The sequence below is a fragment of the Seriola lalandi genome, unplaced genomic scaffold (genome assembly GCF_002814215.2).
Source record: "Seriola lalandi dorsalis isolate HSWRI2012SDOR001 ecotype SW California unplaced genomic scaffold, Sedor1 jcf7180002054371, whole genome shotgun sequence".
In the NCBI taxonomy this organism is placed as follows: domain Eukaryota; kingdom Metazoa; phylum Chordata; class Actinopteri; order Carangiformes; family Carangidae; genus Seriola; species Seriola lalandi.
Window position 1 is genome coordinate 47,450 of NW_019524924.1, and position 15,172 is coordinate 62,621.

Sequence of the window (15,172 nt, forward strand, 5' to 3'; positions counted from 1 at the left end):
TTTTCTGAGTGATCCAATAAAGCAGATACAGCAGATTTCAGGTAAACACATTTCAGAGAAACCAAATCCTGCAAGGTAGGATGGTGGATCCAGGTGGGCAGGGCTGAAGGTTATGACTGCTTTGTTGTGACATCACAAAGTCACAGAAATCCTGACGGCTGGTTTTAAGGCTCAGTTTCTGAATACAGGCTGTGTGCATTTCTCTGTGGACTGAGCGCTTTGATACTTTCACAGTATTAATATAGAACCTAGACCTGCTTTATAATCAAACAAGACATGGACATCTACCTTTAGACTATATGGACCATTAAAGAATTCAGAGTCATGGAACAGAGAAAAATCAGTAGATCATTCTTCATGAAGAGTGTGCACTGTGTGGAATGCACATATGGGCCATTTTGCTTTAGGTGCCTATTTATCCATCTTTTATTGCAAGTTGGTTTTTATTATAGTTTTAGTATAGTATTCAAGCACATTAGACAAACCTCACACAAGTACTTTTTACTGTTTGGTTTATTAGTGCTGTTGGGCCCCAGATTAGAAGAAATAACTTCACCAAGTAAAATCATTGAGAGCATTTGCTACTATAGACTCACGCAGGTTGGAGTAGTGGTATTTTCCAGTGGTGGTGCAGGAAGCTCCTGGAGGAGACAGTGGGGACTGGCTGCCTGTGTCCTGAAGCCCCCCTGTTGAATGGGACCTCAACCACTCCTTCCCTTCCTCGTGGGATGTCTGCCGGGAGGACGGAGGGTACCTGGAACCCCCAGAGAAAGTATGAGCTTGTGGCAGAAATGGCTGCTAACAGAGACATTTGGAAGTCCAAAGTAGTGAAGTTCTTCGGTGATGAAATGAGTGTGGAGCTAATAATAGAAGCATGTGAGCAGAGAGCAAAAGAAACATGCAGCCACAGCACAGACGTTCACATGCATACATCTACACACATATACTATATACACATACAGTACTCCTCTGGCTCAAAGCTGTAAAAAGCACACACACAGACGTTCATCTCTTCTCTCTCCAGCTCCAAAGGGGCTTGGCAGCAGAAGGCCCTTATCGCACGCATGACAATCGGCCATATTTAATCCTCTGAGGATCATAATTGAGTTTGCACTCATCCCTTTTCAGCGGCGTCTTCCCTCCAACGACCCCATTACTACACTTGTCACATCTGACCCTGCTCCCCCATGCCCGTGCTTCGTATTCTCTCCACCAGGGGATTGAGTGTCTAAGCTTGTGTTGAATGGTGTGACACAGCAGCGTTCGTCCCTCACTGGAGTTGAATTGGAACAGCCTGAAATATCCAAGGGTCAGTGTTTGACTCAGTATACTAAGTCCTTTCAAAATGCCCATTAGCAAGACCAACATGCTTATTTATATCACTAAAGGGGGCAATTATTAGTCTAAGCTCCACTTGTGGGAAGATCAGACAAGAAGAAAAAAAAAAAAAAAAATAGAAGAAGTGCCATTTGGTTTGAGATGTGAACAGACGGCCATAAAAAATCTGCGGTCAGAAGAAGAAGAAAACACTCCAGTCTGTACTGAACATCACTTCCAACGGGCACAAAGTGTAACATAAGATCAGATGCTTTTAGGCCCAATAAAGTACGAGCACCAAATGCCATCAAAATGAAAGAATGGTTTGAAACCAGCATGCCCCATCCAACCTCTCTGCAGCAGTAACGTATAATTGGCTAGAGAGGCTGTTCCCTGCAGAAGCTGTGCCACTGTGATGAATGGGTTATGGTATTTCTGTCTCTCTCCCTTTAGTCCCAGCTAAATCCAAAATATACCTTGGACTCACTTGGCTGACTTGGCCTTGGGTTAACAGAGCAAATGTTATCAGGCGGTGTTTGGCCATTGTAGGGAGCTGAGGAAGAACTGCTCTGTCATAGCGGCTGTGTTTGCTGCATTTCTAGCAGTGCATGAGATGAGAAGAGGATGAGGTTGCACATAGAGAAGCAGACATGCAAACGGACAAACATACTCCTGTCTGATCATCTGAGGCAGCATTCACACTGCGTTAGAATTTCTCACCTCACTTAAAGGCTTTTGTTAATGTGGACTTCAGGATCTCTGGTACAAAATCTATCTTTCTCTATCTATATTTTAGTTTGAATTTGTTGGGAAAAAAATGAGAGCTCAGATAAGATTGTATATGTATTTCTTTTCAACGTACAGTAATGCAACACATAATGTATTCTGCAAAAAAAAAAAAAATCTGAATCCACAGTTAAGTCTGATTTGTGCAGAAGTTTGTTCCTGCAGTGTGAATGCTGCAAAACATAATCTCAAGATTTTCTACTTTATACATCAGTAGTTCCAAACCAAGTACCTTCACTGACACATTCATCCATTACTTTAGTGTGGTTAGTACTTTTTCCAATTTTCACTGGTTCTCACATTGCATTAATCCAAACTGATTTACAATAAGTGCCTTGGAACAATGTGGGAGCAAGAGCTAGATATCTTTTATTAAACTATTTCAACTTTTTATCCATTACTTTAAGCTAAATATTTAACCATGTATCCATTCCTTTTTGATATGGCACCATTTACCCATTACCTTAAGCTCTTTCAATGGTTTAGCCATTACTTTAAGCCAGTGGCTCCCAAACTTTTCCAACTCATGGCCCACCCACTTGAAAGTTTGGGTTGGGAACCACTGCTTTAAGCTTATTGTTTTAAATATTTATCCATTCATTTAAACTAACTTTTAACCTCTAATCCTAGTTATCTATTTCAACCAATTATCCATCATGTTTTGCTAATTGATGATTATTTACTTTTCTGCTTGCTTGCTAACTAGTTAGCCAGCCTCAATGTTATAGCTTACTCGATATGAGGATAGGTGTTTTATTTAAATTGCAATTTCTATCTTTTATTTCTATAAGCTGAGCGTCTCCAGTCTTTCCACATGTTGTCAAGCACAAAGCCTCTTGCAGAATTATGCCTTAGGGCACAGGTTGCGCACACACACACACACACACACACACACACACACAACAGCAACATGAAAGTAGAGCTGGTAAACTTGGTATTCTCATGCAAATGTATGCGTATGAATATGAATATGAATAAGCAAAAGAACAACAGTAGAGATTGAGATGTGGCTGCAGATGTGTTGTACCTCAGTCCCTTTTTGGGAAGCGTGTTTCTGTCAAGAGGCATGCTGTTAAAACACAGAGGATGAGTGAATTAGATGAACACCGGAAAACATTTGTTTTTGTGCTCGCTGACAAAAAAAAAAAGACTGGTCACATTTTTACACACTTGACTTTTGACACAAACACACACACACACACACACACACACACACATATATACACACACAAACACACAGTATGCAAACGGATGTACTCTATGGAGAACACATTAAAGACGTTAACTAATGCATCACTGGACAACAGACAACAAATATAAACACAGGCAATATTTAAATCAATTGTTTCATTTTTGAGACATAAAACTAAAAGCTAATGAGGGAAAATAAACTTGTGCCCTGGTCCTGTCTTGTGTGACGTACTGCATGCACAGTGTGTGGACAAAACAATGGAAACACTCTAATATAGACTTCTCATGGGAATGAGCGTCTGAAATGATCTGAATTTACTGTGGTACTTTTTCTGGCATGGCTCTGGGGCCACCAGTAATACTGTCTTTGAGCTTACACTCTCATGATGCTTCCATTAACACTTCGTTAAGACTGCTACCTGGTCAATGCGATAGAAACTAATTATGATATAGTGATGCAATATAAGATCTGTTGCACATCTGTCCTGCCCAAACTGAACTATACCTAGTATGTACTCACTTCCTGTACTCACAGATCTATTTTTGATAATACCAAAACCATGCCAGAAAAATAAACTTAAATCCAACCAAACTGTGTGCTGGGTGATTATTACTGGTATTATTTGGGCATGGTATGTCTACATATTAGAGTAAGGAGATACACTTTTTGTCTCTGTTCTCAAATGAAACAATGAATACGATTCAGCCCAATCGTATTTCCTGTTACTCACCCCTCTGACAGGGTGGACTTGACACTGCCGGTTCGTGTAACCTTTGGCCCGTGGTGGCCCAGCGGCAGATCAATGGACTCTGAGCTGGTGTGCAGACTGGTCATGCTTTGGCAGCTCAGTGTGTCCTTGCTGCCAGCTGACGAGCTACAGGCAGGCCAGGGCCGAGCGTTGGAGGGCAGGGAGAGGCCAGAGGCCGGGCTGGAGGCCGGGGAGTCAGTGCACAAGTCTGGGGTTTTACCGTACAGTGGGCTGCTGCCACCACTCAGGCCGCCAGCGCTGCCCAGGCTCCCCGTGCCAGAGGAGGGCGAGTCCAGACTGGCCTGCCTTGCCAGCGTGCCGTGGGGGCTGCCCAGTAATGAGGGGCACTTGCCAGAGTCGGGCGTGCCCGGAGAGCTGGCCTTGCTGCTGGCTTTGGTGCCAAACAATCTGAGGGTAGAGAGGTGGGTGCAGTCATTCAGACATGCTCAAAGGACAAGTGATGAGCATCTGCAAGATCCATACTGGAAAATAATTTGGCATACTTTGGAGTTGAAAGAATATATTCGATATTATATATGAAATTGTAATTCTGCATTTGTCACAAGCATCAAGAAGCAAATTTGTGAAAAACAGTGACTGAGACATCCCCACACCTTCGTTGTAAAGCCAACTTTAAACTGCAGATGAAATACTGAGCGGACTTCCCGACACATTCATCCCTCGCAGCAAAACTCCACCTCATCTCATCTGTGAACTCTCGGTAATTTACATCGACACATCTGCTTTCACAGCTTTGCCCGTTTCAACCCCCGTGACTTTAAATAACCTCATCTGCGAGGCCACTCAACCCTGTTCGCCGCCCACATATGCTCAGACAGCCTGCTAACTCTGCTCGCGCCCGTCCCAGTCTGTCATCACAGTCACACAAAATATATGGATGACACTCTGTTGAAGAAAAAAAAAAAAAAAAAAACAGGCTTGAAGACATGCAGATGAAAAGGGTCGGCTTGACAAATCGGATGGGACGGATGTTTGGACACGCCTCCCGAACGCACGCCTCTAATGAGTCAGGAATTGGTGTGCCGAGAAACTCCTGTCTCCTGTCTGTTCTGATCAACACTGCTGAGCTGGTTTCTTGCCTGAGCTGAACGAGAAGCCATCAGACCTTCATCTTCGGGGGGAAAGATATGTTTCATCTGCAGTGGCTTATCACCTACAACCAGGGAACAATCTATGTAATGGCAACCCTTGGCTGCACAGCCAAGTAAGCTCACTTTTTTCAATCAATTTTTTCACGAAGGCACTGAAATATGATTTATTAAGTGTCCTATATTCATTTTGCGAAGCCAAACATTTCTAAAATTGATATAGATGACTGTATTTTTAAGCCAGGGTATACGTTTACCACTACTGATGACATCTTCAATAAATGCCCCTATCTGTTACAGCAACACAAACATCAGCTCGTCATCAAGAATGAAAACCTCCTTACATTGTAATTCTGAAATAGATGTGCTGATGACATCGACATCATCAAAAAGGCATGCCAGCTGTACTGTAAAAAACACCACTTATTGCTAAAAATCAAGGGACTGAAGAAGAATGTGGTGAGATGTCTGATTCACGTAAAAACACACACGTTGACGGACAAAGACAAAATGAGAGAAGAAGACATGCTCTGTGTTTCTGACCTGCGGAAGGTAGGAGAAGCAATATCAGGGTACTTGGAGCCTGGCTGCCTGAGGCCTGACTGGCCTGTTGTAGTGGAGGTGGGGCTGGACTTGGGGGACGTGGATAGTCCCGCTGCTGGGTCCTGGTCTGACACCGCCACTTTCTCCTTGTCCGTCTGGTTTATTGTGATGGGACTGGAGCGGTCTGAGCCCACTTTTCCGTCCCGGCGTTTGGTGCCCGTTTGTGTGGCTGACTTGCCACTGACATTTGAGTCAATGCTGCTGGAGCTGGAGCGATGCCCGCTGCGCCCTGCCGCCACCCCACTGGAGGATTTGGCCGGTCTGGGCAGGGAGCGGTACTGCAGGGTGACTTTGGAGCTGCCGCAGCTGAGCAGGATGCCGTCATCCTGGGGCTGCGAGCCGTCAAGACTGGTCTTCCGCACACCGCCGATGCCTGTGCCTTTGCCTAGGGCAGCTGAGGATTTGGGCGCCTTGCCCAGGGTGGCTGAGCCGCTGGCGAGCGTCGCGCCACTAGAGGTGATTAGGGTGCCGGTGGGACCTGGGATCTTCTTGTATCCAAATGAGCCTGTGGTGGGTGGGCGTGCGATGCCAGATGGGGGTTTCTTGCCCTCGTCTCCACTGCTCTTCCCAGCATCTGAGGGTGAGCGCTGGATGCCAGCAGAACTCTTGGAAGGTGCCTTGCCCTTCTCTGAGGCCTTAGCATCATCAGTTTTGCCTGTCAATTTGCATAAACACTTATTAGCACAAATACAAAAACATTAGCCTCAGCAGTTTCTTGGCCCGGCTCTTGTTTTTATCACCTGTGATGCGGCGCAGCAGGAAAAGCCAAATTAGTGTAAATTCTGGCCAACAGCCAGAGGTTTAGTTTATCACAGCTCAGCTCCATCGAAAACCAATATTTGCTAAACTTGCTGCGTGGGTGCAAAATTTAAGAACAAGTGTAAGGTCTTTAAGTGTCAGTGAAAAGAACCATCAGATAGTTTTATACCACTTCAAAACACAGACAAAGAAAAGGACCATAAGGGAAACTGGACCTTGTCAATGTTTTTTTCAATTTTTTTGTCACATAAAATCATCTTAATAGAACAATATGTTAGTTATGTTTGATTTAAGGGTGAGGAAAATAAGTAACAATGTGACTCTCCTACCTGGTGTTTTGAGGGTGGCAGAGCCACCCTTGGTCCTGGGTGGCGTGATGCCCACCTGGGCTGTCATGCCCCTCCTCCATGATCCCGTCTGGGACATCTGGGCCAGTGCGGCGGCCTTCTGACCGGCATCCTCGTACTGGCCCTGGGTTTGGGAGGAAGAGGAGGATGATGAAGGCTTCCAGCGGGAGGAGCCGCTGCTGGGGTCCATGCTCGCTTCCAGCTCCTCCTCTACCTTCTTCAGGTCCTCGGCTCCGGCCCAGCTGCTGCTCACCTCCTGCTCTGCATGCTTGGACCTGCTTCCTCTCTGAGACTGAGGACGGGAGCATATAAAGAGATTAGTGGATGGTTTAGTAAAATAATGAACTTGAATTAACTTAAACCTATCTAGAAGAAAAATAGTTCCAGTCTAGAATATATTAAACTTAAGGTACGATCTTCCAGGAGAGTTATTTAAACACACACAGTGGCCACAATGAAATATTCGTCCCTGCACAAACAGAGCAGCGGGGTGTGTGTCTGTGTGTGAAGTCGTGGCTATCTTTGGAATCACCCGTGTCCAGATCTCCTCTTTTGGGATGCATACAAACACACCCACACAAACACATACACCGCAGTGATAACCAGCCTACCTTGACAGATGGCCAGTCTCCCTAGCAACACCAGAGTCTCTTAAGAGCCCAGACTGTTGAGTATTTCATGAGGGGCCAAGGATACTTGGCAGAACACAGCAAAAAGCCTATAAGGAGAGCTGAGCAGTGGCCTTCAGTCTGCAGATAATTCCCTCAGCTGTGATTTCAGCGCTCACACACAGACCGGCCCTGGTTTCATGATAAACCAACATGCTTGTAACTCGTTTGAGGACGGATTCCAGTTAGACTGCGCAAGTAAATAAAATTTATTCTGCGCAAATTGAGATTTATTTTCCATCTTTTAGTACAGTTTCTGTAAGTGTTTTTTTTTTTACACTTTCCCTTTTATGCTACTAAAGCGTTGAAGTGGTAATTCAGAGACTTAGTATTTCACTTCAATGAAGTAGGGAAAAAGAATGATTCAAATTAGCAGCGATAGCATTGTTCATTAGAAAAACCCCACAAGCCCAATTTGTACTGCAGACTTTTTTTCTGCAACAGAGGCCCTTGTAGTGTTTCCACAGGTTGAGTAATGCTTCTCATGATGAGCAAACTGAACCTTATGTGTAAAATCGGTGGTGCGCTCCTTAAAGGGGCTATTTCTGGTGTTTTCTGGTGGTGACTGTCTCTTGATAAGAGCTTCAGTCATTGTTGCCTCTATAAAACAAGAGGTTATAACACGTCCTCCTACTTCAGGGCAGTTTGGAGGCTACAGTGAAGAGATGGGCCAGGGCTAGCTGGTTAGCATGCTAACTTCACTAGAAGAAAAAATGTGATAGAGTCAAGAGTTAAATGCTAATGCTAGCATAGCAACATGCTTCACTATCCTAGTTTAGCGTGTTAGCATAGTAACATTTTATGCTGAAAGGAAAAGTCAGGACATCAGCAAAGTCACTGCAATTTGTGTCAGCATAAGATTTCATGGGAATACATCTTATAGTTGCTGAGATATATTAGTCTGGACCGAAGTGGTGACTGACAGATTGACAGTCCAACATTGCCGCCCATAAACCCATGCTGCTAGCGCAGCTAAAAGTCCTCAGTGACCCGAGGACATCAGACACCAGGTGCTGAGGAAGCGTACTTAAAGCTGAGTGCGTGTGTCCTCACCTGCGCTCCTTTGCTCTTGCGTGATGAGCTGACAGCGGAGTAGGCAGGTGTGTTCAGATCATCTGTGCTGATGTTGTCCAACGTGTCGCTCAGGCCGCTGCTCACTGAGCTGCTGTCGTCCCAACTGCAGCAGGAGAGGAACAGAGGGGAGAGGAAGAGAAAGAGAGGTCGGTAAGGTGCCTGTTCATTTAGCAGTAGATGTAGCAGATGTTGTAGAAGAAGAGTAACAGTTTTTCCTTCTGCCTTTACATAGTGGTGCACTCTGCCTGCTCCTCCATCTGCCTCCATCATTATCATATTTTACTCTAATTAAACCCAGAAATGTGGATCATTTGCAATTGTCCAATTTTTCTCTTCAAACAGCTGTGCTCCTTTTTTTTGGGGTCCCATTGACTTGTGGGTATTTGAGTTCTTTTTTGGGGGGAAAAAATGTCATTGGCTCATTAATTATAAAGCTTCTCATTAACTCAGAGTGTCAGGAGGAATAAAAAGGGTCTTCATTAGCACCATCATTATTTAGCTGTTATTGAAGGTTGACAGACGCGAAGAGCCGGCCACATGACGAGCGTATGGATCAAACACTGATCATTTCCACACACACCGTTTAATTACAACTGAATTACAGCCAGAAAACTCATGAAATATGTTTCTCTAATCTACAAAACCCATTTTCTGCTATCAGACATAATAAATCACCTTCAATAATAGTTTATTAGCTCTTCTTTGCTTTCATTGTCCTCTCTCTCTCTGTCTGTCTCTCTCACACACACACACACGCACGCACACGCGCACACGCACACACACACACACACACACACACACACACACACACACACACACACACACAAAATCAGCACCACCACTGTCAGAGCTCACACACCCACATACACACTATGGACACACACAGAGTTCTCACAGATAATAATTGGTTTCCATGCCAACATGTCAAGTTTCTGTGTTTTTGCCTTTGTGTGTGTGTGTGTGTGTGTGTGTGTGTGTGTCAGTGCGAGAGAGACCCCACCCTTAATTTGCATAACAAATCTGACCAACCATCCTTAAGAGTGTCATTTAAAGCACAAGCACGCACACACACACACACACAGATGACAATCAACATCAAGAAAATGACTGCTCAAACAGGCAACAATTCACTTCACCAGCAGATTCAGACTTTCTTCAGAATCCCAAACACTCCCTCCTTTTGACATGGCTTTCATTTTTTTTTTTTATTATCATTATTAAAAAACGGAAACAACTTCCAGAAGCTAATTACAATTTTTCAACAAGTCAATTCAGGCTCTCCATCTATAATTCATCTGCGACAAGGATGGAACCCGAAGGCGGGCTGAAAATGAGAGAATAATGACTCATTTTTAAAAGGCTCACAAAGGAGGAAGGGAGGGAAATGTGGGCGAGCTGGAGACGTGCGGACGTGCGCGGCGGCTGTCTGGGGAAGATGACGGCGTTATTGATTTACTAAAAGTTTGTCCGGAAAAATCAATAACACATAAGTGTTAAGTTGTTATGCTTAAAACACGCCCGTCATTCATTTGCTAAATTGCATCCTTTTAATAGTTAGAGTGTTAGTAGTCATGACAACAAAAAACAAAACAAAGGTCTTATCATGAAACAACAGGTTGCTTAACATAAAGCTAAATGTAAAGAACCTGGTCTACACGCAGACACGCAGACATGAATACATGGTGTATATTTCACCTGTAAAAGCTTTTTAATGACTACAGTGCAGAGCAGACACCTTGCAACCCAGTTGTCCACCGGTGCAGCGCAGAACTGATTTGCTCTTATGACAGATTTAGAATGAGCACCATTTATCTTCACGGCCAAAATCTGACCGGGTCTGTGACTCACGATAGCTGCATGAAACTACACACCGCAGGCTTTGTTTCATAGCTGGATATTATATGTTCAAATTCTGCTGAGTTTTAGGCTGAGAAAATGAAACGTGTCTTTTTGTTTGGTCATGTGGCAGAAAAAAAAAGTTTAAAATGAGAAAAGAACAAACCAAACAGGCAAAAGAAAACAAGTAATGTGTCTTTGTGCTATTGAACATCGCTTCCAATTTCCTCCTTTGCCATCCTTAATCTGTCTTTTCCCTCTACTCAGAGCCATTATCAGGGAAGCGACTCAGAGATGGATGTTTAATACACTCTTGTCATACAAAGAAATAAATGGCATCCTCGCTGTCAATCTGAGCTGTTGAGCTTTCCTGTAGCTCTTTAATAAAAAAGAAGCTGCTGTTGAGCAGAGCACAGTGGAGCTCTGATATCAAACACAAGTCAAACCAAGCGTTTGAGTGTGTTTCTGCACGCACACACACGCACGCACGCACGCACGCACGCACGCACACACACACACACACACACACACACACACACACACACACCAGGCTTTTGAAACACGCCTGGCTCGTTTCCCTTTAATCATTTTCTCTCATCTGCGCTTAAGCCTGTCTTGCTGATACCGTGGCTTTGTTTGGAGCTGAGGGCAGCTTCATCTGACACCTGCCGCCTGTTTCTGACTTGTTCATCTATGACTGAGCGTCAAGGTTAAATGAGCTGTTGGTGCTGGGCGGGGGCCTTTAAGTTTCTGGTGGTGACAGCGGCTGCTGGGTCACCTTGACAATCTGATTCAAAGTTATCGCTCTGTTCGACTTTACTTGCCTAAGAAGTGACAATAGAGTTGCGGTGCACTCTGCACCTCCCTCTGAGACCACCCTTCAGTGTGTGACAGACAACAGTGGCAGATGGAGCCATTTTTAAGGCTCCCAACAAAACAAACCGGTCCAAAGTGACTTGGCTCCCCTCCAAAAGAGGTTTTGCCAGCACACTAACGGATCCCTCCGTCTATATGTATAATTATATATATTTAGTGTAAAGGTATTGGCTCTGAGAGCATATAAGCATCAAATTCTCAGACAGAAACATGCTTCAAAGATGAAGTTCAGGAGAGATCAAAAGCCACAGATGGTCCTTTATGACTGCTGATTGCTCCTTACACCAAATTGCAGATCTCAAATATCATTCAAGCTTCTTTTAAATTGAAGGGGAGGTTCACTTTTTCCATTTCACTATTAGTTTCCTCCAAATCGAGACAAATTGGACTTGATAACATCAAGTGCTGCAGACTTATTTGGGTAATACAGAAAAGAGGACTGATGAAACAGCAGTGAGGGGACTGTCATGGAGTCTATCATCATAACGCGCAAAGCGGAGGCAGATGGCTGTGAAGAAGCTCAATGACTTCCAGTTCTTATCTAAACATGAGAATAATCATGTGCAGTTTCCCCTGGCTGCAACAGATCGCTCTTTACTCCTGGGGTGGTCTCTCTAATACAACACTGAAAGTCTTTCTTTCTGAAGAATTAATCTCAACTGTGGGTAATATGATTAAAACTATTTTTTGGGTAATTCATTCTTAATTAACATAATGAGTCACAGTGAATGTCTCTTGGCGTCATAATCACAAAGTAAAGACGCCCTTTAGCTTGTGCTCTCACTTCTGTAAATGTAGGCTAATTCTTAAAGTAAACTCCTGTTAATTAACAAACTAGGGAACTAATAATGGAACACAATAAAAGCAAAACTAACTTGCTCAATTAAGATCGAAACAATAGACAGATTACCAGGAAGACACTCAGGTGAGGAAGTTGTGAACGTATTCACACTTTCTTGCAGGCTACCTGGAAACCACAAAGATAATACTGTAGCACAAGAGGATGAAATACATGTGTCTGTGCACTGACAGCAAGGAGCATTACATATTCTAGCTTTGGTTTGTTTGTAAAAATACAACACATCAGACTGTCTCAGGGATAGAACAGTAACGTCCTGGACTTATTTCCATCGTTGTCCCTGGTGTTCACACAGTCCACAAGCTTTCATCAAGACACAGACAGGTGTGCAACGTCTGACATTAAGAATTCACAATAACACTACAAGGAGCCTACAGCTGTAATTATGCACAGCTCCGCTTTGTGCTAAATGTGAATGTCATTGTGCTACCATGCTCACAGTGACAATGCTAACATGCTAACACAAGGCAGGTAAGGTTTAGAATGATCATCATCTGAATTTTCCATGCAAATAACATTTAATTAGCACTAAAGGATGGGAATGCCATTAGCTTTACAGGTATAGAGTGCTGCAGGGATGACGTAGTTTTGTAGAACAATCCAGATGTTAGCACCACTGGTTCCCTCGACAGAAAGCCAATGGGATTTCAGCAGGATAATCTTCACTAATCGGCACCACTTTATGATTTCTGAAGCCTAAATACAATCAGCAGAAGTAAAAAGCTAATGTTAGACTATAAACCAATTACACCGCGGTCACATGACTTCAGAGTCACAACCACTGAACTTCAACTTGTAGTTTGATTTAGCTCTGACCTCCTCTACAAAAGCCTTTCCTCTGACAGAGTTAGAACCAGTTTGTAAAAACACAACGAGGATGTAAAGGAGGACTGGTGAGTAGATCAGCTTTCATGTTCAACGTTTAACGTCCCTGACAACCTCTGTAGTCTCATTTAGACACTTGTTAGCAACCGGCCTTTTTTAAACAGACATAAAAGCTTAAAGAGTCAGGACTGGAGTGTTTACTGAAGTATTTTATGTTGTAGAAATAAAACGTGAAAATGTGTTGAGCTTGTTTTAAACACAGTCCTTATTTCAGGCATCTATCCAAACACCCATTCAAACAAACCCATAGACTTCGGAACGAGGGAACAGGAAGTGCTAAAATGCTAATTTCTGGGGTTTAGGACTCATCCCAGCAGAACTTTATTTGATCACAAACTAAACTATTGGACAAGAAAGTTAATGGCTCATCAAATTGAGAAGAACATGAATATTTGCAATCCATCCAATAGTTGTTGAGATATTTCAGTCTCAACCAAAGCGGTGGATGAACCGATCAGCAGACATCTTCACACTCTAATAAGATTACTATCTATCTCAACCATGGTTTAGATAGTGCTTTCAAGGCTGGAGGATTTGACTCCTTCTTTATGAAAGGATGTAGCTCATTCAATGGCACCATTAAAGTCCTCAAACCAGATCAGTGGTCAGGAATGATTTCTGAAAGCCAGACACCTCAGCTCAGAGTGAGGTAGTGCAGTTGAGTCGTGGATATTGATCAACACCCCCGTAAACCCTGCAGATAGAGCAGGGCAAACATTTATTATTGCATTGCACCTTCAGTGCAGTTCTGCTGCTCCGGTGGAGCCGCTCAGTGAGCAGTAACAGATGACTGTGTTCTGTCTGTGTGAATGGGAGGCTGGGGTCTGCTGAAGAAGAGCATCCATGAGCTTCGGATTTTTCCCAGGATAAATGGTTTGATAAAAAACAAAAAGAAAACAAAAATAAATTTCACTCCTCCTCCCGAGGGCTCGCTCGACTGCGATAGGCTGAACGTTTCATCAGGCTGACTCCCCGGATCAGCTCCGATTGCTCTGACAGAACCGTGGCTAACCAAGCTCCTCCCCTCAGACCTGAACATTTCACATGCACGTCATCACATCTCCTAGAGGGTGAGGGGGTGGGGGGGCACATTCTCAAAAATGGCACAGGCGAACTCAATAACCCTACAGCGAGGGCGGGTGAGTCGGACTTTTGTGTCATAACTCTTTAAATTAACAATGAGCAACAATGTACAGAGCAGGATGCTTGAGAGGAGACGGCTGTGGAGGATATTGGCTTCTCTCCCATGTTTCATAAGCAAAGCAGTATAACGGGCAGATGGTGCGAAACAAGTCGGTCTCCCCCTCAAAATCCATCTGAAAACACACTGTATTTCCCCAGTGATGGTTCTGTTCATTGGAAAAATACAACTGTGACACCTTAGACTATAATTCCCTCCATAGTGCAACATATTATCAGCAGGAGTGGCATGGAACTGTATTCTGACTAGTGTTTCACCTGTTTTCAAATCCCTGAGACCTGTCGGGGGAAAATCTCAACATGCAAAGTCTAAAAGAAAAACTCCTCGTCAGATGCTGCCGAGGCGCCGTTAGCACGGCACTTAAAGCTTGGATAGAACAGCTCGCAAGGCAGAGGCAGCTCCTAGGTTGGAAAATGTGACTTCACAGCAGGAAAGAGGGAAACAAATGAGGATGTTACAGAAAATCTCCCTTCCCCACTGTGTTCATTTTATTGCAGATTCTATTGCAAATCCTTGAATTTCTCCTGCTGCGTCGCATGCTGTGAACGCACTTGCCGAGGTGCCACTCAACCATGCAAACATTATCTCATTCAATATTCAATACACTGGGTCTTGTTCCTTCAACGGCCCAGAGGAGGAGAAAATGCTATTAGCAGCATGAAGAAAAAATAAATAAATAACAGCGGTGATTAAACTTTATCAAGGAGATGAAAGAGACGAGGGCGCTGAAATATATTTGATGGTGAGTGAAGTGAAGTGTCCGATAGATGGGACACTCCAAACCACTCTTACGTAACAAAAGTGAAAGGGAAAAACAATATGCGATGCCATTTAAAGGCATGAGGTGGAACCAGTTTGAATTCATGAATTGCTTGTGTCTCACACTAAACTGAGATTATATACAACATTCAC

The 15,172-nt window shown here is 43.7% G+C and overlaps 1 protein-coding gene across 2 annotated transcripts in view; it reads right to left on the minus strand.

The window, feature by feature from the left end:
• nav3 (neuron navigator 3) overlaps nt 1-15,172 on the minus strand; it is a 206,237-nt gene that overhangs the window by 31,933 nt on the left and 159,132 nt on the right. For both annotated transcript variants that reach the window (XM_087174682.1, XM_023408709.1), the window contains exons 13-18: nt 8,583-8,706; nt 6,844-7,153; nt 5,696-6,410; nt 4,026-4,451; nt 3,131-3,172; nt 597-754 (exon numbers count right to left, since the gene is read on the minus strand). In XM_087174682.1, coding sequence (XP_087030808.1) covers nt 597-754; nt 3,131-3,172; nt 4,026-4,451; nt 5,696-6,410; nt 6,844-7,153; nt 8,583-8,706 — 1,775 coding nt within the window. The remainder of the gene's footprint in view (nt 1-596; nt 755-3,130; nt 3,173-4,025; nt 4,452-5,695; nt 6,411-6,843; nt 7,154-8,582; nt 8,707-15,172) is intronic.